The sequence below is a fragment of the Pongo pygmaeus genome, chromosome 8, assembly GCF_028885625.2.
Source record: "Pongo pygmaeus isolate AG05252 chromosome 8, NHGRI_mPonPyg2-v2.0_pri, whole genome shotgun sequence".
Taxonomy (NCBI): Eukaryota; Metazoa; Chordata; class Mammalia; order Primates; family Hominidae; genus Pongo; species Pongo pygmaeus.
In genome coordinates this window covers 28,190,501-28,217,763 of record NC_072381.2, presented here as the reverse complement: position 1 = coordinate 28,217,763, position 27,263 = coordinate 28,190,501, and the positions used below count along the sequence as shown (strand labels likewise).

Here is a 27,263-nt window from a genome sequence, read left to right as displayed (position 1 = left end):
CACTATTTCCACTTGGGAACCCGAAGTGCCAATAAACCCTACAACGTTCACTCAAGCATCTTACCATATGTACTTGCTTTTGTAGATGTTTCTTTTGTAGGACATGTTATCATCTTAGATGTTCCTTCTTCCAAAACTTCAGTTTTGATTTTTTTTTTTTTTTTTTTTTTTTTTGAGACGGAGTCTCGCTCTGTGCCCAGGCTGGAGTGCAGTGGCATGATCTCGGCTCACTGCAACCTCCACCTCCCTGGTTCAAGCAATTCCCCTGCCTCAGCCTGCCGAGTAGCTGGGATTACAGGCGCACGCAACCATGGCTGGCTAATTTTTTGTATTTTTAGTAGAGACGGGGTTTCACAATGTTGGCCAGACTGGTCTCAAACTCCTGACCTTAGGCAATCCGCCCGCCTCGGCCTCCCAAAGTGCTGGGATTACAGATGTGAGCCACCGCGCCGGGCCCAAAGCTTCAGTTTTATTAGATGTTACTCCTGCCACGCATTCAGTCTCTTCAGATGTTTCTTTTCCCTCCCATGCGATCTTCTGGGTCTTTCTTGGGCTATCCATGCAAATTTCTCAGATGTTTCTTTTGCAGGCCTCTTAATTTTCCTAGGTGTTTCTTCTGCTGACTGTTCAGTATCTCCAGATGTCGCTTTCCCCAAACATTGAATTTTGTCAGATGTTCCCTCCACCAAGGGTGCAGCCTGGTTAGGTGTTCCCTCCACCAAGCGTTCAGCCTGCTCAGGCTTCTTTCCGCCAAGGGTTCAGACTCGTCAGGCGTTCCTTCAGATATTCCTTCTGCCAAACACACAATCTGGTTAAATTTTCCTTCTAAATATCATCCTTCTGACTCTTTACCTGCCAAACTTCTACTCATTCTGCATGCTTTCCTTAAATACTACCAAATTTTTCTTTTTTTTTGAGACGGAGTCTTGCTCCCTCGCCCAGGCTGGAGTGCAGTGGCACGATCTCAGCTCACTGCAGCCTCCACCTCCAGGGTTCAAGCGATTCTCCTACCTCAGCCTCCCAGGTAGCTGGGATCACAGGCGCACGCCATCACGCCAGGCTAATTTTTCGTACGTAGTAGAGACGGGTTTCACCATGTTAGTCAGGCTGGTCCAAAACTCCTGAGCTCAAGCAATTCATCCACCTTGGCCTCCCAAAATGCTAGGATTACAGGAGTGAGCAACCACTCCTGGACACTACCAAACTTTTTAAAGCTTTAATTGTTCACCTTGGATATAAAATGTCTGACACATACTGAATATGGTAATGACATAATAAGTGATAATTATAAGCTCCCAAAGGGGTTCTGGCACAAACACTAAATAAAGTAGTAAATATTAGAAAAAGATGATAACAAGAAAAATGCTTAGTACCTTAATAAAGTAGTAAATAATAAAAAATGACAATGATAATAACAAGGAAGATGCTTAGTACCTTAAAGGTACTTGACAGTTATTTGTTAAGTGGACAAGTGGATAAATGAATAAAAAACATGTTATAGGAAATTCTCTTGGAAAAATGCAGAAATTCAACAGGGACAGCTCTACTATATTATGAGCACCTGAAAAGACCCAGACTATGTGTATTCCATATTTGTCTCCTGCAACTTGCCAAACCTAACTTACAGAAGTCCTTTGATAAATATGTAATAAATTAAAGATGTACTCATACAGTTCATATTTTACAATGCATTGTCACATTTAGAAAACACAGTAGCATTTTTGTCATTGTGAAAAATTTTTGTACTTTTGTTATAATTTGTTGAGCCTAGAGTTAAGCTATTTGAATATTTATGTTAATATTTTGGCCAGTAGAAATAGAGCATCTTTTTATAACAAAATTACTATTAACACACTAATTATCCAGCAGATAGAACAACACACCTTGTTCTAATGAAGTAAATATATTTTACTGGGTTTCAACTTAGAGGGGATGCAGTTGATAATAGTGAGACCTTTTGGTACAAGACTATGTAATATAACCTGCGCTTCTCAACAAAGATTTGCTTTTCTGACTTCTGCACTCAGTAGGTATCTTTGAAAAATAATATCCTATTGGTACTGATGCACCCTGGCTAAGTTTTGTAATTCTTGTTGATATTTGTTTATGGTGCCAGAAAGTATTATTGAGTTCCAAATTCAAAAGATTCTTACTTTTTTAGTGGCACAAGTCACTATGTCATACAGTTGATCCTTGAATAAGGGTTTTCAATGTAGGAGCCCACTAAAAAACAGATTTTTCTTTTCCTTTCCCACTGCAAGATACTAAGACAAATCTCTCCTCTCCGTCCTCCTTATCAGCCTACTCAACGTGAAGGCAATGAGAATGAAGACCTTTATGAATAATAATTCACTTCCACCTAATAAATAGTGAATATATTTTTTCCTCCTTAAAACAGTTTTTCTCCAGCTCACTTTATTGTAAGAATACAGTATATAGTACATATGACATAGAAACTATGTGTTAATTCACTGTTTATGCTTTCAGTAAGGCTTCACAGGTCAACAGTAGACTATTAGTAGAGTTTTGGAGGAGTCAAAAGGAACAGATTTTCATATAAAGCAGATTTTCAGCTGCATGGGGGATCGGCACCCTAACTCTCATGTTACTCAAGATTCAACTGTAATTAATTCTCATTTACTAAATGCAAACCACTTATTGTAAAAATTAAATAGAGCCCAGAAGTTCAAGACCAACCTGGGCAACAAAAGGAGACCCTGTCTCTACAATGAAATAAATAAGTAAATAAAATCATGTTTCTTCATAGGTTATAATATTCAAATGTTGCAGTTTTTGTTATTAATTCCTACTTTTCCTCATTAGATGTTCTATTCTTTGTGGCTTGTAATTCAGGGCATCTAAGCTACTTTATAATTTGTAAAAAAATGTATTTATAAATGTATTAATTCATTAAATTGGATAACCTGATTATCCCCTATTACTGAGCTCATCAATCACACCAAGGGTTATACATTTTATAACAAGCCTAAGTTATTATAACAGTTGAGGAAACATAGAATATACAAACTTAAAAATTGTTTTACTTATTTATACAAAAGTATTATATAAAATTTTACGGACCATAATTAAAAACATATTTTTTTAGATAATATTTTCTGAGATTATAAACTACCTATAACTAATTCTGAATTATAACCTAAAAAATTAAATCAAAGCTATATATATATGTACACACACACACAGACACGTATCTATGTAAACACATCCTATTTCCACATTGCTTTTTTAATTGCTATTGTATAATCAACATTTCCATAACCTTATGGTAGCACCACCAAGAGTAGTTTACTATCAGAAGTCTTACCCAGATTGCTATTTTGAGGATTTTTAGATATTTTTTGTTTATATTGCAAAAGGTGTTGATGAATGCTATGTATAAAAATGTAATAAATAAAATTACTATTTTAACATTTACCGAATTTACCAAATTTATTAAGTTCTTAGAGTATTTCAGACAATATCAGAGCTAACATCAGAACATTACTTATTCCAGAGACTTTAAGTTTGTAAGCTCTAGGAACTTATTAAGCTGCTAATAAAAGAAGAAAGAAAGTAAGATGAAATACTCATGAATTCAGGGCAGTATAACTCAGTAAATTCACTACAGCTAGCGTGGCATAATGGAAAATGTCCTTAACTCAGAGTAAGTCCTATCATGGTAAGCAACAGGTATTTTTTCTTGAACAAGTTGCTTGTTAGGCTCAACGTCTTCTAAAAATGAGAATTTTAGAGCCTGATTTCACTAAGTTATTATAAAGATTTAACACAATAATGTTTTTAAAATGCTCAAATAAATAGTGAAGCAATGAAATGCCTTGTTCTTGAACCTTATTGCTGAAACTATTTTAAAATTCCCACTAAAATCCAAAGTTTTGGCCTGGTGCAGTGGCTCATGCCTGTGATGCAAGCACTTTAGGATGCTGAGACAGGAGGACTGCTTGAGTCCAGAAATTCAAGACCAGCCTGGGCAACATAGGGATACCCTGTCTCTACAAAACACAAATAAATTTCAAAAAAAGTGTTTCTTCATAGGTTATAATGTTCAAATGTTGCACTTTTCTGTTATTAATTCCTACTTTTGGTTATTAGATGTTCTATTCTTTGTGGCTTGTAATTCAAGGCATCTAAGCTATTTTATAATTTATAATGAAATGTATTTATAAATATATTAATTCATTAAATTGAATAACCTGATTAGCCTCTATTACTGAGCTCATCAATCACACCAAGGGCAGAAAACTAATAGATGTCAGCATCTGGCTTGGACTACTACTACTCTTATCTACCTCCTGAAACTCTGAATCAACAAATCTTTGTTAGAATGATGCTTAGTCACTATGCTCATTTCCAGCTGCTGCGGAAGACCAAACCCTACCTTTATTTTTTGTAAGTTCCACAAAGAAGATGCAAGTTGGTATTTTCTCATTTCTGAGATGCACTAACAGCATATTGCACACAAGATCCTATGTGTTACCACATCTCATTTCATACATCACCTTGCATCAATATTTCTTGTACGAAAATCACAACTGCAATACTGGGTAACACCCATTTTGCTTTGACTCACGCCATTTCCTTGGAGCTAGTTAGAAAGTAGTCACATGTCCTTTTGGAAACTGCAAGAAATATGCAACACTTCACAGATCTGTGTGTCATCCTTGTGCAGGGGCCATGCTGATCTTCTCGACGTTGTTTCAATTTTACTATATGTACCGCTGATGCCAGCGCAAATCCCTACTTTTATACCTGAAGACTGATCAGTCATGGATGCAGCTTAGCTCTGTTAAATGTAACCAACTTACTTGGGATTTTGTGAAGACTATTGAATGGCTTCATGGTGATGCAGAATTTGAAAATATTTTAAAAACTCGAGGTACAGATGCAGGTAGCATGGGAGATTTTTACTTTTAGGAAAAAAAGAATCACTTGAGGGGACGAGCACAAGCTGGAACCCACTACAACTTGAGGAAGATGATGTGGGATCTTCCAGAATAAGATGAGACCTTCCACTACCTACAAAATGGTGCTACACCGATTATAAAGGTCCAGGGACATAGTTGTGGTAACAAAATAAAAAGGGATCTCTAATTTCTTCCTGTAACGTTATTTCAACCTGATTCACAGTTTCCAACTATCACAACTAATATTTGCTAGAGAAAACAGAAAAAAGCCACTCAAAGGATAACTTACCATGAAGGTCTAGGCCACGTCCAGGCTAAGATGTGGGTTTCACATCAGGTTTTGAGTGGGAGGAGAAGGGTCAATTTCCTCACTATGTGTGTGGCTAAATAAATGTCCTAGCTGCCAGGGCAGGGCGCTGGTACTTTGGAAACAATGGCTGAGAATATGTATGTGAACTCTAAAAAAATGTAACAACCTTGAAGTCTGCATGTGGATCACCATGAAGACTGAGGGATCTGTATTAGTAAGGGCATCCTGGTGGCAAAGGTCAATCATTACCAGACTGCAGGAGTAGTTTCAATGGCAAAAATGCAGCAACAGCATCAACGGAAACAACAAAATGAAGAGAATGGGCATTTCCCACTCTCCCAATCCTTCTGACTTAAACAAAAGGAATGTCTTCCTTGGACTTAGGGAACCCCTTAGATTCTTTTAAAAATTCAAGGATGAAGGTATGGAAGACAGCCCCGGGGACACTATCAGGTTTTCTGCTAAAGTGGACATTTCAAGAGCCAAATAACTAATTAGAAAAATCAAAATTGTGACACTATGTTTATCCCACGGATAGGGGTTATACTGCAAATCAAGTAGACAACATTAGGACCCCTAGGGATAAAGTTGTTGGAAGTCCTAAAATAAAGAATCCTGGACCCATCACTCCTTCGAACTAGTGTAGCTTTTTGCCTAGTTTCTGGCTGAGGAAGTGAACTAATTCACTGTCATTCAAAAATTACCTGAAACAAACTATGAAATCTCACCTAGCCTTTAAATATAAACACTTATGGATTAAATCTACTAGCAACAGCATAACCTCCTGCAGTCATTCCACACATATCTTCAGCACAGATGTCAATATTTTGCTGAAGAAGAATGCCGACTATCTCTGATGATCCATGACATACAGCAAGCATGAGGGCTGTGCTAAAATAACAAAGATATAACTTCACTATTAGGAACAGAAGCAATTTAATATGTGCCTGTCAGTGTAGAATTAACCATTTACATGTACTAACAAACATAAGTATGTTGAGTGCTCAAGTGTTTATCCTTGTAAATCACCACCAAGGCTGAAAGGAAGGGGCAAAAAGACTCATGTCCCACTGGGATATGGCATACTAGAAGTGGCTAACATAAAGTCCTTTGAAGGGCAAGAAAATATGCTCTGTTCACAAATCTTAAAGAGACAAAGATTTAAGTGAAGAATTCTCTATTTCTTCCTTAGTCTGACATAATATTTTGTTCTTCAAAATCAGCTAGAAGTCAGACAAATGAGAGCAATCTGAAGGCTTAAAACAGTATGAGGAGTAATGATATGAGTAGTAGTCGTAGTAAGTTCAGTTAATGATGCTGATAAGAACGTGTGGGACATTGAATTAAATGCTGCTGATCTTCATAATGTTACTTCCACACAACTGTCCTTAAAGGAAATATTATTATTCTCCTTTTCATATAGAAAATCATACTTGGTTTTAAGTAATTTTTGTGAAATCAAACATATCAAGTGAGGAAGCTAGACATGAACCCATTCTTATATGAATCAAAAGCCTATCTGTTTTCTCTTTATCGCTCGCCTATGGCTTATCTTTTTTTTTGAGATGGAGTGTTTCACTCTTATTGCACAAGCTGGAGTGCAGTGGCACAGTCTCGGCTCACTGCAACCTCTGCCTCCCGGGTTCAAGCCTTAGCCTCCTGAGTAGCTGGGATTACAGGCGCCTGCAACCACACCTGGCTAAATTTTTGTATTTTTAGTAGAAATGGGGTTTCACCATGTTAGCCAGGCTGGTCTCTAACTCCTGACCTCAGTCAATCCCCCCGCCTCGGCCTCCCAAAGTGCTGGGATTACAGGCATGAGCCACTTCGCGGGCTGGCTTATCTTAATGAACTAAAATGTTAATCCAATTAAAGATGTCTTTCTTCCCTCTACTTATACAAATTAAAAATAAAAATACACTATTAATTAAAAAAAGATAAATTCACAGTATCTGGTGATAGCAATTAATAATCACGTAGGGATAACCTAAAATTAATATTCTTCAAAGAAAACAAAGCAAACTGTCGTCCTAAAGACAAAATGATTTTAAACTCCTGTTTCTGAGGTTTTTTTTTTTAAGACAGAGCCTTGCTCTGTTACCCAGGCTAGAGTGCAGTGGCACGATCTCAGCTCACTGCAACCTCTGCCTCCTGGGTTCAAGCGATTCTCGTGCCTCAGCCTCTTGAGTAGCTGGAACTACAGGCATGTACCACCATGCCCAGCTAATTTTTGTATTTTTAGTAGAGATGGGGTTTCACCATGTTGGCTAGGCTGGGTGTCGAACTGGCCACAAGTGTTCCAACCACCTTGGCCTCCCAAAGTGCTGGGATAACAGGCGAGAGCTACCATGCCCAGGCAATACTGCACTTTTTAAAAAGTGTATTAAAAACAGAAGTTATAAAAATACTATAAAAGTGTTAATCATTCAATATTGAATTATAAAGTAAACTTAAAAAGTTCATACTTCTTAAAACTAATACAGAACCACTTTAGCTAATTGAAGATAATGCAACCAAAAATATAAGATTATAAATAAGAATCAGTCAGTATAATAAGAGAAGATAAATCCTACTATATACTGTTCTTTATGTTGATCAGTCCAAATAATTGCTTTTCTTCCTGATAATTTGTGTTGATAGTTTTCACTATAATAATTTTAAGTAAATGTTATTAATATTTCTGACATGAGTGTTTATTACTCTAGAACACTACTGAAGTGTTTTTTAATAAAAAAGTACTATGCCATTTAAACTTATTAACTGCATTTGCATTTGCATTTTTTGTCACTAAAAATTCCACAATTTCCTCACTTCTTTTCATTATGGCCAGTAAAAGTGGTGTGAGGCAAGCCTGTAAAACAGCAAAGACAATTTATAATTCATGGAGTTACATATTTCTCAGTTGAACTGAATATCTTATATAATATCCTATGAACTTATACACATAAAATAGAAAGTAAATCAATAGCAGTCCTTTCTTTCTCCCTTTTTTTGTGCTTTCCCATGCACTGCACCTTCCCTTGGAAACATTCAGCCTCTGCATCATCACATTAACTCTGGTTATCTCCAAAAACCTTTATATTGTCATGGTTTTATTGTTTCCCATCTAAAGCAAGAGCTTCTTGAGGGGAGGAGCAGTGTCTTTTATCTCTATATCCTTAGACCCTAAGACATAGTAATAAATACTTTGGTTTTTTATTAAATTAGTAATCCAAATTATTACCTCTAGAGCAGTGTTTCTTAAACTATATTCCAGAGAATATTTTACCAGAAGCACGGTACCCCAACACATTCCACCATTATATATGTTCAAGAAATATTGTAAAACTGTGAATTAAATATCCATTATTCAAGGAATGACTTGAACTTTGCCTAATCCTTATTTGACAATAAATTTTTGTGGCAGACATTAATATTTGACAAATTAGAATTTCAGGGATACAGTTTTGAAAACTTCCCAAGAAAAATGGAGGTTTCCTCTGGGTGATACAAACTCACTTGATTCTCTTCTATCAGTGATCCCAAGATCCCAGATGCCAGTGTCAGGCACTCCAGCTCTAAATGGGTCACTAAGGAAGTGGGCTCCAAATAAAAGAGATTGGCCTCAAATGAACTTTGATTGCTTATTATAAGTGGTCCATGGGGTTTCTCCTATTACAAGACAATAAAATTTTATCTCAGCTATTAGAAATTCAGTATAAAATTTATTCTCAATTATAACGATAATGCTAGGATTTTAACGCATATCTACTTCTTAAAATGCAATAATCCATTTTGATTATTTTTCTATTTTAGTTTCTATTGTAATTGCTACTTAATTTTTGGGAAAATATCAGAAATATGAATAAAATGGCTTATTAATGAAAGTTCTAACTCATCTATATAGATTAGCATAATAGAAGCCACAAAATCACTTGAATTTTAAGGGACAATTCTGAGGAGAAAGATATAATATTTTCTGCAATAGGTATAACCTATTCAAATATAACCATGATTAATCTAAAAAGGCTTACAGGCATTCTAATAGAAGATGATTATTTATGGTTTATATAAAGAAAAATCGTTGTTTAAAAAATCTTCTAAATTCTAGAAATCAACCACATTATTAATGAATTAATGTAAAATATAAACTATATATTATAAACACCTATCAACTATCTTGAACACCTTGAAACCTTTATCAAAACATACTATGAGAGAGGAATTGATACCTGAAGTATTTACAGAGGCAAAAGGGGTAAGTTGAGTAAGTGATGTGCCTAAGTGGGCACAGCAGCAAACTGGAAACATATGCTTTGTGTAAAGCTAGAACCTCTTCAGAGCATACCAGTCACATGGGCTCAAGAGACACCAGAGTCTATCCTTTAAGAGGAAATCCAGATTTCTGCATGTCTCCTAAATTTTACACGGTGACTCAATTTATGCAGGCAAATTTTGCTTTCTTGTAGTTTTACACTAATTGGAAAAAAAGAAACCTGGGTGGGAAAGAATATTTGAAAAAGTTTTACCTTTAACAAATTCAAATATTTATCATAAATGCACAGAAAAGCCATACTCTCTAGTAGTTCTTGTAAAAATATTAATATTTAAAGTAAAATATTAGATAATCAAGTTCTTTCAAACTATTTTCATTCAAAGAATGTTTGAGCTTCCAAATATAAAAGAACTTACAATGTTAATGTTAAAACAAATAGATTTCAAATATTTTAAAAATAACATTGGTTAAGTCTACCCTGTTTTTCACTTCGATGTCTGCACCACGGGACAGCAGTTTTGCCACCACTGACAAATTCTCACTATAAACAACATGATGGACAGCCGTCTTGCCATACACATCTACAATATTTGTATCGGCAACAGAATCTACTAGAATATGTACACAAGCCTCCCAGCATTGTAGAGCCTGTCAGTATTAAAGCAAGAAGTAAATTATAAATTATAGGAAATCAAAACAAATATTCCACAGGTTTCACAAATTAGTTGTATTTCAATGAGATAAATTCATTTTTATTCCATGTATTTAAACCAAATCCATCTCCTGCTGAAAGAACTGGCTACTATTTACCTTCATTAGAGGTGTCTTATTTTCGCCATCACAAACGTCAAGCTGGCACCCTCTGTCTGAATACAGCAGTTATCTCACAGGACATCACTGTGATGCCTCAGTGAGAATCTATGCAAAGTATTTCAAAGAGTTCCTAGCACATATAACAGCTCAGTAATTGTTATGTATTATAATTATTACTACTACTTAACAAAGACAACATTTTAAGTAAAACAGTATAATTATGCCTACTTTGTGGTGCGTTTTAAAGGTTACAGATAACACTATTTTAATGATTCTAAGATGCTCAATTTTTCATATTTTAATATCTCTGACATTGAAATGCCACTTGCAATTCATTATTTATTACAACTATATTTGGCAAAAATTTAAACAATCTTTTATTGGTACATAAAATAAGGAGGCATCACACAATTCACGATGCCTCCCGTGAAGGTGAATATGGTATATACAACAGGACGATGGCAGTCCTAGTCACAGGATTAACACTTAAAGAAATTTTAGCTTTTAAGAGTACTACACAAAAGGAGAGTTGAAATAAAAACAATAAATTGTTAAAACAAAGTACTTTTTTAATAGTTTAAAAAATTCAAGCCACAGAAAACTTGGGATTCAAATGAATAGGTATGGCTCACTGTATTCCATATTTAGATTTACAGAATGTATGTTAACTCAGATTTATGGATGGAATACATGTAAATTAGGTATTTCCAATAATTAATATTACTATTTAAAGCTGTTATAAATTTCTAAAATCGTGGTTGGCAGTTATCTTTTACTAGATTCTCACTTCAGAAGTGTTTTTGTTTGAAAGATGAGAGGAAAAGCTTCAATTGAGATTCAGTCCTATTACTCCAATTTTAAGTCTTTCACCTTGCTCAGGCTGAGCAGGTAAATGTGAAATTTTTAAGGATGGAGGAGTCTTGAGAGTTAATAGAATGTGTCTTCTGCATAACAGGGATTCAGCTTACATGTGATAAATGGTTTCAAAGCATGGATAAATACATTGGGGAAGTTCAATATCTTAAAAAACTGCTATAAATAAAGCACTTAAATTTGCTATTTTCCTAATAATGAAACTATACTAAAATGATTAATCTGTAATTATTGACATATATGCAATAAATCTACATATAATAAAAATATGTGTCTGATAAAATGTATATGTAAACTAACAAGCACAGATAAACAGTTTCTCTTCTGAAGATGCTAAAAGTTCACAGAATATACTAATCCACAAAAAATAAAAATTAAAATATAGAAAGTGAGAAATTATTTTTATATGTGCAAAATTCATATTCCTGCTCTTCCCAAAAATTATTTCATTAATAATAAACTTTTACTAATAACATTGTACATGCTCAATGCAGAAATCAAAGAGAATAAAAAGGAAAAACATTTTATGTTAAATGCCCTCAGATAACAAATTTTATCGTATTTTGTATATAATTTCATGTAACATGAGACCATAGTCTGTGTGTATGTATAATCAAACTGGACTGTACCCTCACTTGGTACACTAAAATACATTTTCAAATGTCAACATACTTCTGTATATATTTCTACCTTCAGTGGTCACATATTATCCCATGCTGTAAATTCACTGAAATGTATTTATAAAAGTCGTTATATGGATTCTCTTAATACATTGATATTTTAAGCAGTACTCAGAAAAGAAATTGCGTGCATGTTTCCTTATTTTCTAAAAATATTTTAGTGTAATAGAATTGATCACTAACAAGCATATACAATTTTTTTTAATATTGTACTTACCACCAAATTGTCTACTTGAAAAGTCATCTGCAACTTAAACTTTAAGCAGCAGTATAAATATCACTGCTCTTTATCCTCACAAACTTTGTGGATAGAAAACAGTATTTGATTCCTCTTTTAACTTAAATGCCTTCTCTAACCAGGAACACTAAATATTGTTCCCTGTGTGCATAAGTCACTTGCAGATCTAGAAAAAGGACTTTGCCCAGTTTTAAATTAGAGGCAAGGTACTTTTTTTAGATCTGTAATTTAGATCTCTAATTTAAATTGCCCAATTTTAAATTAGAGGGTTTTTTGTTGATTTGAATGAATGCTCTATAAATGAAGATTTTTAAATCTACTATGCATACACACACGCACATACATGTGTAGTATTTTACAAGTATGCTGCCTTTTATTTTTTCTCAAATGTAGGGTGATTTAATTTTTGTTTTGCTAAATTAACCTTCAGAATGCTTGAGTCTGAGCTTCTTAGAAAGGTTTTGTCAACATAAAAATGTATCTGTGTAAATAGGCATTTATGTTTTCTTCTGGTATTTTTCTCATTTTGCATATTAAAATTTTTAATCTATATTCCCTCAGGAACTTATTTTGTGGCATAAAAATCTAGTTTTCTCCCAAAATCAGGCATTTCACTTATGAAACTAATTCTTTTCCTACTAATATAACGTGTGACTATTATCAAGTTCTACATTCTTACATATATTTGGGTGTTTCTAGATTTTCTATTTTTTTGTATTCATGTGCCTGTCTTTTCAGCTGTTAGCAAACAATTTGTGATTTATTTATTTATTTATTTATTTTTGAGAGTCTCACTCTGTCACCCAGGCTGGAGTGCAGTGGAGGGATCTCGGCTCACTGCAACCTCTGCCTCCCAGGTTCAAGCGATGCTCTCGCCTCAGCCTCCCGAGTAGCTGCGATTACAGGCACCCGACAACATGCCCGGCTAATTTTTGTATTTTTGTAGGGACGGGGTTTCACCACATTGGCCACGCTGGTTTTGAACTCCTGACCTCAGGTGATCCACCCGCTTCGACTGCCCAAAGTGCTGGGATTACAGGCATGAGCCACTGCGCCCGGCCCATCTTGTGCAAATTAATAGCACATTTTGATATCTAGAAGGGCAAGACTTTTCTACTCCATTACAAAATTCTAAAAATATCATCACAATAGTAAAAGACAGCATGTGTAATTTAAAAAATGTTAAAACGTAGATAACTTTATTTGGTTTATGGAAAACTGATAAAGAGCTCTCATCTTGAGAAAAATGAGTCTTCTTAAATTCGAGAACAGAAACCATCTTCCCACCTCAAAGTTTCCTTCTCAGGTCCCTCAGCAAAGAATATATTTACATACACATTCATTGATATCAAAATTGATATTGGGCTTTATCCAAAGAATTTGTAGCCAAGAAGTTCATATATTTTGGGAATTACTTCATTATGCACCATTCCATAATGTATCTAACATTATCTTTCAAAACCTGTACATTAAAAGTAAAACCCTGTATGTACTTAATTTTGTGAGTTAAATCACTTTAAAACTCTGTAGACAGTGCTCCGTGAGAGGAAGTGGGAGTGAAGGAGAAAGCAGCTAAGGTTTGGGGTTGATTTTAAGGTGGCCTGGGCCCTCCGCCCTGCAGTGCGCCCCCATTCCAGGCCTGGGGGGCCTGCCCGGGAAGAAGACCCAGGACCCGCGGCCCTGGACAGCCGCCCCGCCGCCCTCTACTCCTCCACCTGCTCCGCTCCTCCCCAGGTCCCCCAGCCCCCCACTCTGAAGGGGCCTTCCCCCCACAGCCGCCACCTCCTCCTGCAGCCCCGGCTCAGGCAGGGCCTGGTACCTCTTCTTCGGATCTCTTATGTTCAGGTCCATTGTCTTCCTCATCATCCTCCTCTGCAGCTTCAGGTCTTGGCACCGCAAGGCAGCTTTGTGGATCTTCCTGAGACCCCCATAGTGGATCATGTAGGAGTCGTTGGTGTAGAACAGCTGAATGAAGGCTCTTGGGCGCTCCGGGTCCGTCACGCCCTTGACAGCCGCAGCAGAAAGCCTCTCCATGACTGCGCCACCTGCTAGAGAGAGCCCGCGCCTCCCGCTCGCCCTTCCCAGCCCCCGTGGCTGGCCCTCGCCCTTCAGTCTACCCACCTGGCCCAACACCAGTAGAAATCGCGGTCTGGCCAAGCTCTTGGACACTCCGGCCTCTCCCGGGAGAAATTCGTTGAGCGGAGCCGTTAGGCAGCTGAGCAGAGCTGTTAGGGAGCAGCGCATGGGCAGCTCAGCTTGCTGAGGAGACACACGAGCCAGGAAACCCTCCTGGCCGCACTCCGCTGGCCACCGCGTGCAGGTGGCACCGGCCGCTGAGGCGCTGCCGGGCTGGCTGGGCTCCCTGGAGCAGAAGACGGGGGGCGCCCTGCCACAAGGCCCGCTTGACAGAGCCGCCCCTGGCCCCTCCTCTGCCCGCGATCCAGGAGCTGGGCCCTGGCTCTGGGCACTGTGCAGCCTCCGGGGTGGCGCTGAGTGTCGGTTCCCGCCCTCCTCCAGCTGGGGACCCACCCCCTGACTTATGCGCCCTTGAGGCTTCTGACCCCAGGATCGGAGCTGTTGGTGGCGCTGGCGGGGTCGGGGTTGCAGCCCCTGCTGCCTAGTGCCATGTTAAGGTGGCAGCTGCAGCTGAGTCCACGGTGGAGGCAGCAGGGCTGGGCCCAGACCCCAGACCGCTGAGGGTCGCCGAGTGCACCGCCCTTCCAGCCTGGACTCTGCTCTTCCTTGGCCCGCGCTGGCAGCACAGGCTCGCGAACTCTGCGCCCTGTACAGCTGCGGGCATGAGGCTTTGCAGCAGGTTCCCGCCCTCCTGCAGCTGTGGTCCCACCGCCTGACTTAGGCGCAGTGGCGGCGTCTGACCCCGGGGTTCGATGCTGCTGGTGGCGGACAGGTTCTGGGGTTGCCACCGCTGCTGCCACCTTCAAATGCCAGCTGCAGCTGAGCCCACGGGGGAGGCTGCAGGGCTGGGCCCAGACGGCCTGAGGGTCCCGTGTGGCACACGCCTTCCCACTCTAGACCCTGCTCTTCCTTGGCCCGCGCCCAGAGTGCTGGGTTGCGGTCTCTGGGCACTGTGCAGCCGCCAAGATGGGGCTGAGCGGCCGATTCCTGCCCTGTTGCAGGTATGGGGCGGACCAACTGACTTCAGCGCAGCAGCGGCATCTGTCCCTGGTCCCGGCTGCCTGGGCCCAGAGAGGAAAGGGGGAATTTGGGGCTGCTTGGCCATATTTGCCTGTGCGCCAAGTGCAGGTAGCGGATACAGCTCAGACAGGGACATGGATGGCGGGTCCCCTTTGGATGGTTTCAAGGTCGTTGAGTGCACTCGCTGCCAGGCTTCAGGGTCCCTTCCTCGTTGACCCGCATCTGAAGTATGGCAGTGGCGTTGGGTAATCTGCAGCCATCCTGAACGGGGCTGAGCTGCGGTTCTCTCCCATGGGCTGAAAGGGAGACTTAGCTGAGTAGAGCAGATGGAGAAACAGTTAAATTGAACTCATCCTATTTAAAGACTTCCAGGCTGGGTGCAGTGCCTCATGCCTATACTTCCAGTGCTTTGGGAGACCGAGATAGGAGGATCACTTCATCCCAGGAGTTTGAGACCAGCTTAGACAACACAGGGAGACTTCATCTCTACAAAAATACAAATCAGCCAGGCATGGTGGTGCATGCCTGTGGCCCCAGCTACTTGGGAGATGGATTGTGGGAGGATCACTTGGGCCGGGGAGTTCGTTGGTACAATGATCTGTGACTGCCACAAACAAGGAATGAGAGGTCCTGTTGCTTCACACCCTTGACAGCATTTGACGTTTTCAGTCTTCTGGATTTGGGTTATTGTTTGGTTATTTGTGCCCCTGCACTCCAAGCCTGGGCCACACTTTCTTTCAAAATAAATAAATAAAAGACATCTAGTCACTATATCATATCTATGTCGAATTCTTTACACACCAAGCTTGCAGAGTTAAAGCCCACAGCAGCCTCTAATTAGGTGATAGGGACCATGTGATTAAAGTGGGTGACCATGTTCTTGCTCTTGGTCATTCCAATAGATGTGCAGTGGCAGCTCATTACTGCATTTCCCTAAGGAAATATTATATGGAGCGTCATTACATATGCTTATTTCTTATTTGTATATTTTATTTGGTGAGATGCCTGTTACAGTGTTTAGTTCACTTTTTAATTGGGTTATTTCTTATTATTCAGTTTTAAGAATATTGGTATATTTTGGATAAAATTCATTATTCAAATATGTTTCTGCAAATATCTTCTTCCAGTCTGTGGCTTGTCTTCTCTTTCAGTGGCTTTAACAGAACAAAAATGTGACATTTTAATCAAGTCCCGCTTATCATATTATTTCTTTTATGTACTGTAACTTTGGTGTTTTTTTTCTAGAGATCATCAAACCTAAGAAAGTCTAGATTTTCTCCTGTTATTTTCTAGAAGTTGTATAGTTTTGTATTTGACATTTAGGTCTGTGATTCCTTTTGACTTAATTTTGGTGAGGTGATAAGATCTGATTCATTTTTTTTTACATGTGGATATTCAGTTGTTCCAGCACCACTTTCTGAAGAAACTAACCTTTGTTTTATCATGTTGCCTTTACTTTTTCATCAAAAATTAATTAAATATATTGATGTGTCTCTGTTTCTAAACTCTCTGTCTTGTTTCATTGACCTGTCTATTCTTTCATCAATACGATACTGCCTTGATTACCATAGCTTTATAGTAAGTATTGAAGTTGAGTAGTGCCTGTCTTTCCTCCAGCTTTGTTCTCCTTCAATATTGTGTTAGCTATTCAAGGTCTTTTTCTTTTCCATATAAGCTTTAGAATTACTTTTTCTATATCCATAAAATAATTTGCTTCCATTTCGATTAGAAGTGCATTGAATCTGTACATTCGTAAGAAATGACATCCTGATGATATTGAATTATTCTATTCATGAATATGATGTATCTTCTCCATCTGTTCAGTTCTTTTTTATTTCCATCATCAGATATGGACAGTTTATGAAATTACGTAACTCTCACTACCTTGACCAAAGGACAGTGATGAATTCCTCATTCTGCAGCCAACAAGTCACCTCTGAGGGCCATGTGTCTAAACATAGACAGGAGGGTAAGAAAATGATAAAGACATTCTGGGAAAAACAGGAAATTCAAGAATCAGCAACTGTGTCTAAGTAACTCCTTTCTGTTTCCCCAGGACACCTGTTGCTTCAGCCAACACCTGCTGGCGTGTGCCCAGGATGCTGGTGCTGTTGGCTTTCCCAGCCCTGCCCCTGGGGCTGCCTTTGGGTGTGTGCCTCTTGACCTTAGCAAGAATGTTCTTCATCCCTACTATGGGTGAAAATTTTTCGCAAAATAAACACTTTTTTAAAATAATGCCAAATTTTATCTTAGATAAAGGTGCTGTGTGTGCAGGTTTGCATATGTCTTTTTGGTAGAATGCTGTATTTTCTTTTGGGTATATTCTCATGAATGAGATTGCTGGGTCAATTAGTAACTCTGTTTTACATTTTTTGAGAAATCTCCAAACTGCTTTCCATAGTGGTTGACCTAATTTACATTCCCCGTGACAGTGAATAGGTGTTTCCTTTGCAGCCTTGCCAGCATCTGTTAACAAATAACCACTTTTATTCCAGACATAGATCATCTGTTAGTTTTGATTTTAGCACATCCTCTGAAGAAGATAATGTTTTTCACAACCAAATACGATTCCACCTTCCAAATATTTTTTTCTCATTTTCTGAAGGTGTGTGGAACTTTCTGTCTGCATCAGTTTGGGGTATAACTTAAGAGCATTGTACCTTGAAGTGACCCATCTCACTGTCCCCATGCAGTGTTCTGTCCCAGACCTCTTCACTAGCTTTTTCCCCCTTTGGGCCCAGTGTGGAGAGGAGCAGCCCACATAGTCTTTCACCAGGCAAGTGACACAAAGAATTAACACAATCATGTGTGACTGTTCTCAACTTTTCCATAGAAAGGGGGACAGTTGCAGGTAATACAGCTTTATTAATGGCAGTAACATCTCAGCTCAGCAGGAAACACGCTATGGGCTATGAGAATAGATTACAATGAATATTGAGGCAGAAAAAGTCACATTAATCAGATATTAGCCCCAAAATGCTCTTGCTCAAATGTTAAATGTCCTTCCTGCACATGTGGCAATACCAGACTTGCAGAAAGCACACGTGGTGAGAGACAAAGCCTGCTGCCTGTCTGTGAGCTTCAGTGCCCAATGAGATGCAGCAAGCTTTCGCCTCTTCTTTCTACACCCCTGCTTTTATTGCACAGGAAGGCAAAATATATTAATGGTACTTACTTATTTATCAGTATCATAAATTTACACAGTCTGTTTACAAGATGAATTGGCTGTCTGAAATGATGGGCAACTAGAGCTGAAAAACTCAGTCTGTAGTACATATCAAGTAACTACGTTTTCTTGTAATGTCATGGAGTTTTCTCTAACTCTTGGGAACACTTAGAGCAATAGTTGCACTTCCTATGCTCCCATGGGGTTATTCAAGATTCATAGTATTGCACTAAACACAATGAAAAATACATGAGAACTACATTAGATAACTTTTTTTTTTTTTTTTTTGAGACAGAGTCTCACTCTGACGCCCAGGCTGGAGTGCAATGGTGTAACCTAGGCTCACTGCAAACTCTGCCTCCCAAGTTCAAGCGATTCTCCTGGCTCAGTCTCCCGAGTAGCTGGGATTACAGGCACCTGCCACCACACTTGACTAATTTTTATATTTTTAGTAGAGACAGGCTTTCACCGTATTGACCAGGCTGGTCTCGAACTCCCAAGCTCAGGTGATCCGCCCGCCTCAGCCTCCCAAAGCTCTAGGATTACAGGCGTGAGCCACGACGCATAGTCAAGAGATCACTTTTTACTGTGCAGATATGCAATTTATTAGAAAGTTGAACCACTCAACGTGAAGGTGATTAGCATCACAAAGCTTTTTATGAAAACATTCACATTTGAACTCACCACAAGAACAGGAGGTTGCTATAAAATTACTACAGTAGTACAGTGGGTACTAAAGTTAATTTTATGCAGCTGTGATTTAATATTGCATCTTTACATTTGTTTTCATTTTTCTTGACTGTGAATGGCACTACATACAGTCTGTGTGCACAAGTTTCAATAAATTTAACTTTTTACAGTAGGTTCGTCTATATTTTATGATAGTAAATAATAAAATAGTCAGATATCTACATATATTTTATCCATTCATGACCTAAGTTTTATTTTTTTTTATATTTCTAGGCTATAGAGTTTGTTTTTTTAAATTTTTTCAAATTGTTGCAAATCTCCAAAAATTTTTCCATTATATTTACTGAAATAAATCTGTACATAAGTGGACCAATGCCCTTCAAATTTGTGTTGTTCAGGGGTCAATTGCATTAGTTTGTTAGGGCTTCTGCAACAAATTTGGTAACTTAAAACAATATGATTTTATTTTTTCCCAGTTCTGGAGACTAGGAGTCTGAAACTGAGCACCACCAGAGCCATGCTTCCTCTCAAGGCTGGGGGAAGAATCGATCCTTGTCTCCTCCAGCTCCTGGTGGCTCTTGGCTTGCCTTTCTTTTCTGTCGCTTACAAGGACATCTATCTTTGGAATCAGGGATCTCTCTAGTCCAGGTTAATGTCATCTCTAGATTCTCACCCGAATTATATCTACAAAGACCCTTATTTCAAATAAGGTCACATATTGAAGTTCTGGTTGATATATCCTTTGCAGGGGGTGGCGGGGGGTCACTATTCAACACACTATGGAGAGTTACCTTCTTCTCGGAAATTCCTAGAAGAACTAGTAAAAAACAAATCACAAAGACATAAAGGATTTGAACCATCCTCTCCACAATCTTGAATTCATTTACATTTATAGAACACAATACCCAACATTACACATTCTTTTTAAATGTATATAAAATATTTGTTAAAATTGATTATATGGGCCTGGTGCAGTAGCTCATGCCTGTAATCCCAGCATTTTGGAAGGCCTAGGCAGGTGGATCGCCTGAACTTCCAGGAGTTGGAGACCACTGTGTACAACATGGCAAAACCCCATCTCAAATACAAAGAATACAAAAAATTAGCCAGACATCGTGGCACACGCCTGTACTGCCAGCTACTCAGGAGGTTGAAGCAGGATTGCTTGAGCCTGGAAGGTTAAGCCTGCAGTGAGCCAAGGTCACACCACTGCACTCCAGTCTGGGTGACAGAGCAAGACCCTGTCCCCCCAAAAAAGAAAATAATTATATGAATGACCATAAAATTCCATTGATTTAAAAAGATTGAAATCATTTAGAGTATATATACGCTCTGACAGAAATGAAGTTGCATTAAAAATCTACCACAAGGCCGGGCACTGTGGCTTATGCCTGTAATCCCAGGGCACTCTGGGAGGCCGAGGCAGGTGGATCACTTGAGGCCAGGAATTCGAGACCAGCCTGGCCAAAATGGGGAAACCCCGTATCTACTAAAAATACAAAAATTAGGCCAAGCGCAATGGCTCACACCTGTAATTCCAGCACTTTGGGAGGCCGAGGCAGGCGGATCACGAGGTCAGGAGATAGAGGCCATCCTGGCTAACAGAGTGAAACCCCGTCTCTACTAAAAATACAAAAACAAAATTAGCCGGGCTTGGTGGTGGGCGCTTATGTCCCAGCTACTCGAGAGGTGGAGGCAGGAGAATGGCACGAACCCGGGAGGCGGAGGTTGCAGTGAGCCGAGATTGCACCACTGCACTCCAGCCTGGACTACAGAGCAAGACTCCTTCTCAAAAAACAAAAACAAAAACAAGAATTAGCTGGGTGTGGTGGTGCATGCCTGTAATCCCAGCTACTCAGGAGGCTGAGGCAGGAGAATCGCTTGAACCCAGGATGTGGAGGTTGAAGTAGCTGAGATTGCACCACTGCACTCCAGCCTGGGCGACAGAGCTAGACTCTGTCTCAAAAAAAAAAAAAAATCAACCACAATAGGATATCCCAAATATTTCTGCTGTTGTTTTTTTATTTGTTTGTTTTTGAGACAGAGTCTTGCTCTGTCACCCAGGCTGGAGTGCAGTGGTGCGATCTCGGCTCACTGCAACCTCTGCCTCCTGTGCTCAAGAGATCTTCCCGCCTCTGCCTTCTGAGTAGCTGGGACCACAGGTGCACACCACCAAGCCTGGCTAATTTTTGTAAGTTTTGTAGAGACAGGGTTTCACCATGTTTCCCAGTCTGGTCTCAAACTCCTGGGCTCAAGTGATCCTCCGGCTTTGGCCTCCCAAATCCCTGGGGATTACACACGTGAGCCACCTCACCCAGTCAAAGCCTCAAATATTTGAAAATTAAACAAAACAGTTATAAATAGTCCTTAGGTTAAAAAATATTTGAAAAGTAAACAAAACAGTTATAAATAGTCCTTAGGTTAAAAAATATTTGAAAATTAAACAAAACAGTTATAAATAGTCCTTAGGTTAAAGAAAAGAAATCATGGCTGGGCGCGGTGGCTCACGCCTGTAATCCTAGCACTTTGGAAGGTGGATCACAAGGTCAGGAAACCAAGACCATCCTGGCCAACATGGTGAAACCCCGTCTCTACTAAAAATACAAAAATTAGCTGGGCGTGGTGGTGCATGCCTGTAATCCCAGCTACTCGGGAGGCTGAGGAAGGAGAATCTCGCTTGAACCAGGGAGGCGGAGCTTGCAGTGAGCCGAGATTGCGTCACTGCACTCCAGCCTGGCAACAGAGAGAGACTGTCTCAAAAAAAAAAGAAATCACAAGAAAGTTTAAGCATACTTTAAACTGGATAGTAATAGAAAATTATAACAAAATTTCTCAGACACAGGCAAAGTAGTTCTTAGCATGAAATTTATTGTTAAAAATGCAATGCATACATTATAAAAAGGAGAATAAGGTAAAATCAAAGATCTGGATTTGAAATAAGAATTAAACCTAATTAAAGTAGAAAGAATAAAATAATACATAAGATAATGAGAACCAACGAAATTAAAGAAAAAATACTAGAGAAAATCGCCGGAATCAAAGGTCCTTTGATAGGATCAATATAATTGGTAAGTTTCTAGCTTGACTAGTTAAAAAAAATAAAGAAGATACATTTTCCAACTTCAGAAATACCAAAGACACATCACTATAAATCTTGTAAATATTGAAAAATAATGAGCAAATACTATGAAAAATTCTTGCCGATAATTTTGACAATCTAGATTAAATGGAAAAATTACTTTTAAAAAACTAAATTAGAATTGACTCTAGAAGAAAAACAAAATTGAACTGAAATAGCTCTCTAATTAGTTAAAACAACAAATATATAATCTAATAATTTTTTAATGAAAAACAAGGATGGAAAGAAAACCTGAAAGATGAGATTTGTCTTCACCTGTTGTTTGTCCGCTTTGTCCATTTTGTGCTTCTGTAACCGAATACCAGGGACTGGGTAATTTATAAAAACCAGAAGTTTAATTCTTATAGTTCTGGAAGCTGGGAAGTCCAACATCAAGGTGCCAGCAGGTTTGGTGTCTGGTAAGAGCCGGGTCTCCACTTGTAAGATGGTGCCTTAAGGGCTGCATCCTTCAGAAGGGAGAAATAATCTTCCTTACACGACAGAGGAGTGGAAGAGAAAAGAGAATCCACTCCTGAAAGCCCCTTTTAAAAGGCATTACCCGCCGGGCGCGGTGGCTCACGCCTGTAATCCCAGCACTTTGGGAGGCCGAGGCGGGTGGATCACGAGGTCAGGAGATCGAAATCATCCTGGCTAACACGGTGAAACCCCATCTCTACTAAAAAAAAAATATAAAAAATTAGCTGGGCGTGGTGGCGGGTGCCTGTAGTCCCAGCTACTCGGGAGGCTGAGGCAGGAGAATGGCGTGAACCCGGGAGGCGGAGCTTGCAGTGAGCCGAGATTGCGCCACTGCACTCCAGCCTGGGCGACAGAGCGAGACTCCGTCTCAAAAAAAAAAAAAAAAGGCATTACCCTCGCCCATGAAGGTGGAGCACTCATGGCCTAATCACCTCTTAAGGTCCCAGCTCCCAATACCATTACATTAGCAAAGAAATTTTGACACGTGTTTTGGAGGAGACAAAGGTAAGGCGAAGTCTAGTAAAATATTAAAATAAATAATCCCAATCTCACATCAGCTACTTCAAAAACAGAGAATAAGGGAACATTTCTCAACTTATTTTATGAAGCTAGTGTTATCCATTCAAATCCTAAAAGGATTTTGAATTGAAACTGACAAGTTTCAATTTCTTGTGTGAAAATGTATATGGAAAAATAATAGAGAACACCCAAAATAATTTTGAAATAGACAAACAGCTGGAGGGTTTGTTATAGCTGAATTCAAAACCTATTTTAAAGTTTTAATAATGAAGATGGTGGGGATAGACATTTAGATAAAGTGCAGTAGAACAATGTAAGCAATAGAGACAGTTTATTTCTATGAGAAATAGACTCATAATTATATGAGCTATTGATTTTCTAAAATGTACCAAGATAATTAAACTGGTGAACATTAAATTAAAAGGTGGAGATTTTTGTGGGAAGATGAAATTTAAAACTTGGTGGTGAGTCGTGTCGAGAGGGTGACAACTGAGCAAAGGCTTGAAGAAGGTGTAACAGTTAACAGTGCAGATGCCTGAGGGAAGAGCATTCTATAAAGAGGGAGTACCCGGGAAGGCATCCCATGCAAGGCATGTACCTGGTGTTCAGAGAACCACGTGGAGTACTGTGAACTTAAGTAGTGTGAGCACGGCAAGATTTTATGCACGAAGTCAGAGATATCAGGCTCCAGATCATGTACATCTTACACACTGGGCTCAAGTGATCCTCCGACCATGATACTGAGAGAAAAGGGGAGTCAGTTCCAGTCTTTAGCTTTGATACCAACAGAAAAGGGAAGTGAGTTCCAGTCTTGATTATGAACTTGAGCTTCATGAATTTGCACAAAATGGGTAATTAAATGCATCGTCATATCTCCGAATATAAAATCAGGAAATTGTACCAGAGAACTTCTAAGATTCCCACAGACTGTGATTCTAAGATATTTAAAATCCAAACAAAGGTAATTTCTTTTGCTGTGCAGAAGCTCTGTAGTTTAACTAGATAACAGTTGTCAATTTTGGCTTTTCTTGCCATTGCTTTTGGTGTTTTAGTCATGAAGTCTTTGTCCATGCCTATGTCCTGAATGGTGTTGCCTAGGTTTTCTTCTAGGATTTTGACGGTTTTGGGTTTTCCTCCTATTTATTTATTTATTTTTGAGACAGAGTCTCGCTCTGTCGCCAGGCTGGAGTGCAGTGGCGCGATCTCAGCTCACTGCAACCTCTGCCTCCTTGGTTCAAGCAATTCTCCTGCCTCAGCCTCCTAAGTAGCTGGGATTACAGGCATGCACCACCACGCCCAGCTAATTTAGTAGAGACAGGGTTTCACCATGTTAGTTAGGCTGGTCTCAAACTCCTGATCTCGTGATCCACCCGCCTTGGCCTCCCAAAGTGCTGGGATTACAGGCGTGAGCCAACGTGCCCAGCTGGGTTTTACATTTAAATTTTTAATCCATCTTGAGTTAATTTTTATATAAGGTGTAAAGAGGGGGTCCATTTTCTGCTTTCTGCATATCATCAGAGTGAACAGGCAACCTATAGAATGGGAGAAAATTTTTGCAATCTATCCATCTGACAAAGGTCTAATATCCAGAATCTGCAAGGAACTTAAACAGATTTACAAGAAAAAAACAAATAGCCTCATCAAAAAGTGGGCAAAGGATATGAACAGACACTCTCAAAAGAAGACATTTATGTGGCCAACAAACATATAAAAAAAAGCTTATCATCACTGGTCACTAAAGAAATCCAAATCAAAACCACAATGAGATACCATCCCATGCCAGTTAAAATGGCAATCATTAAAAAGTCAAGAAACAACAGATACTGGTGAGGCTGTGGAGAAATAGGAATGCTTTTACACTATTGGTGGGAGTGTAAATTAGTTCAACCACTGTGGAAGACAGTGTGGCGATTCTTCAAGAATCTAGAACCAGAAATACCATTTGACCCAGCAATCCCATTACTGGATATATACCCAGAGGATTACAAAGTATTCTACTATAAAGACACGTGCACACATATATTTATTGCAGCACTATTTACAACAGCAAAGACTTGGAACCAGCCCAAATGCCCATAAATGATAGACTGCATAAAGAAAATGTGGCACATATACACTATGGAATACTATGCAGCCATAAAAAAGAACGAGTTCATGTCCTTTGCAGGGACATGAATGAAGCTGGAAGCCATCATTCTCAGCAAACTAACACAGGAACAGAAAACCAAACACCGTATGTTCTCACTCATAAGTGGGAGTTGAACAATGAGAACACATGGACACAGGGAGGGGAACATCACACACCAGGGCCTATCAGGGGTTGGGGGGCAAGGGTAAGCAGAGAATTAGGACAAATACCTAATGCATGTGGGGCTTCAAATCTAGGTGACAGGTTGATAAGTGCAGCAAACTGCCATGGCACATGCATACCTATGGCACAAACCTGCATATTCTGCACATGTATCCCAGAACTTAAAGTAAAATAAAATATACATATATATTTTATATATTTTTATATATATACTTTATATTATATATTTTATATATAATATATATTTTATATTATATATTTTATATATAATATATATTTTATATTATATATTTTATATTTTTATATTATATATTATATATTTATATATTATATACTATATATTTATATATATTTATATATTATAAATTTATATATTATATACTATATATTTATATATATTTATATATTATATACTATTTATATATTATATACTATTTATATATTATATATAGATTTTTGAGCACTAAAAAAATAAAATGCAAGCAAAGAAATACAGAACAAACTAACAAAAGCGACTATTAAATTATAAAACTGACATTCCAGTGAGGATATATTCAAAAGAGGATAGATTTTTCTAAGTGTGAAAATCCCAGAGGCATAAAGTTGGCAAGTGATGGCACTGGAATTTAAATAGAAAAAAAATATATAAAGCCTAGTTTCTAAGGAAATAAACAAAAAGCAAATATATATTTGAGATGAATCTCAGAACACTGGGTAATTTTGGTTTGGATCAGTGTTCCTGTTTGGGATAAGACCTTCTTTGTCTAATTAAAGTTACTGATGAGGCTATCAGGACACTTATGCTATTTATTTATTTTTACTATAGGCAGAATATTATGTCTTAATCTTGTGTCTTCAAATAAACTAATAGCTGTGTAATATGGGGGAATTTACAAAATGTATTTAAAGGCGTGTTTATCTATTAAGACTTAACTAGCCTAGGCCGGGCGCAGTGGCTCACGCCTGTAATCTCAGCACTTTGGGAGGCCAAGGCGGGCAGATCATGAGGTCAAGAGATCGAGAACATCCTGGCCAACATGGTGAAACCCCATCTCTACTAAAAATACAAAAAATTAGCTGGGCGTGGTGGCACGTGCCTGTAGTCCCAGCTATGCGGGAGGCTGAGGCAGGGGAATCGCTTGAACCTGGGAGGTGGAGGTTGCAGTGAGCCAAGATTGGGCCACTGCACTCCAGCCTGGTGACAGAGCAAGATTCCGTCTCAAAAAAAGAAAAAAAAAAGACTTAACTAGCCTACAAAATAGTGGATTGTTGGCAAACTATCAAGTTTTCATCAGGGAATTTAGACAAGTCTGTTGGGTCACAGAAGAGGGTCTATAAACTGGAGGATTGAAAGTGGATTTCGAGTTCATGATCGGTCTAGTAACCCATCCTTGCTTTTAGATGCCTTGGCTTAAAGTCCTCAGCTTGTGAGGATATATTATCACACTGGCTTCAGAAAAGGGTTGAGGAGCTCCCCTTTCAAAGAAATGGCCTGCACCGTTGCTTTTCTGTTCAGCTTTTCTTGTGATTACTTAAAGATTAAGGGATAAAGGATGCCATTTGGTGTCCTCGCCTCTCCTGGTCCAGTTTCAAAGAATTCTAAAGCCAGAATCCAAGGGTCAGTACTACCTCAAAAGAAAGGGAAGGTTACTCAGTGTCTGGGGTGTCCAGGTACCAGATGCAGTGAAAGAAGTGTGCCTCATGGCCAGGAAACTCAGGTCAGCATCCTGGAAGG

The 27,263-nt window shown here is 38.9% G+C and overlaps 1 protein-coding gene and 1 pseudogene across 4 annotated transcripts in view; both read right to left on the bottom strand.

Moving 5' to 3' along the window:
• The window catches only part of LOC129006234 (outer dynein arm-docking complex subunit 2-like), a 173,622-nt gene that overhangs the window by 86,495 nt on the left and 59,864 nt on the right, over window positions 1–27,263 (bottom strand). The window contains exon 6 of one of the 4 annotated variants that reach the window (XM_054435723.1): window positions 143–792. The exons of the other annotated variants lie outside the window; for them this stretch is intronic. Within the exon in view, the coding sequence (XP_054291698.1) occupies window positions 736–792 (57 nt within the window). The 3' untranslated portion in view covers window positions 143–735. Of the gene's footprint in view, window positions 1–142; window positions 793–27,263 lie in introns of those variants that run through there. 4 annotated transcript variants of the gene reach the window in all.
• On the bottom strand, window positions 4,643–4,743 carry LOC129006944 (U6 spliceosomal RNA; annotated as a pseudogene).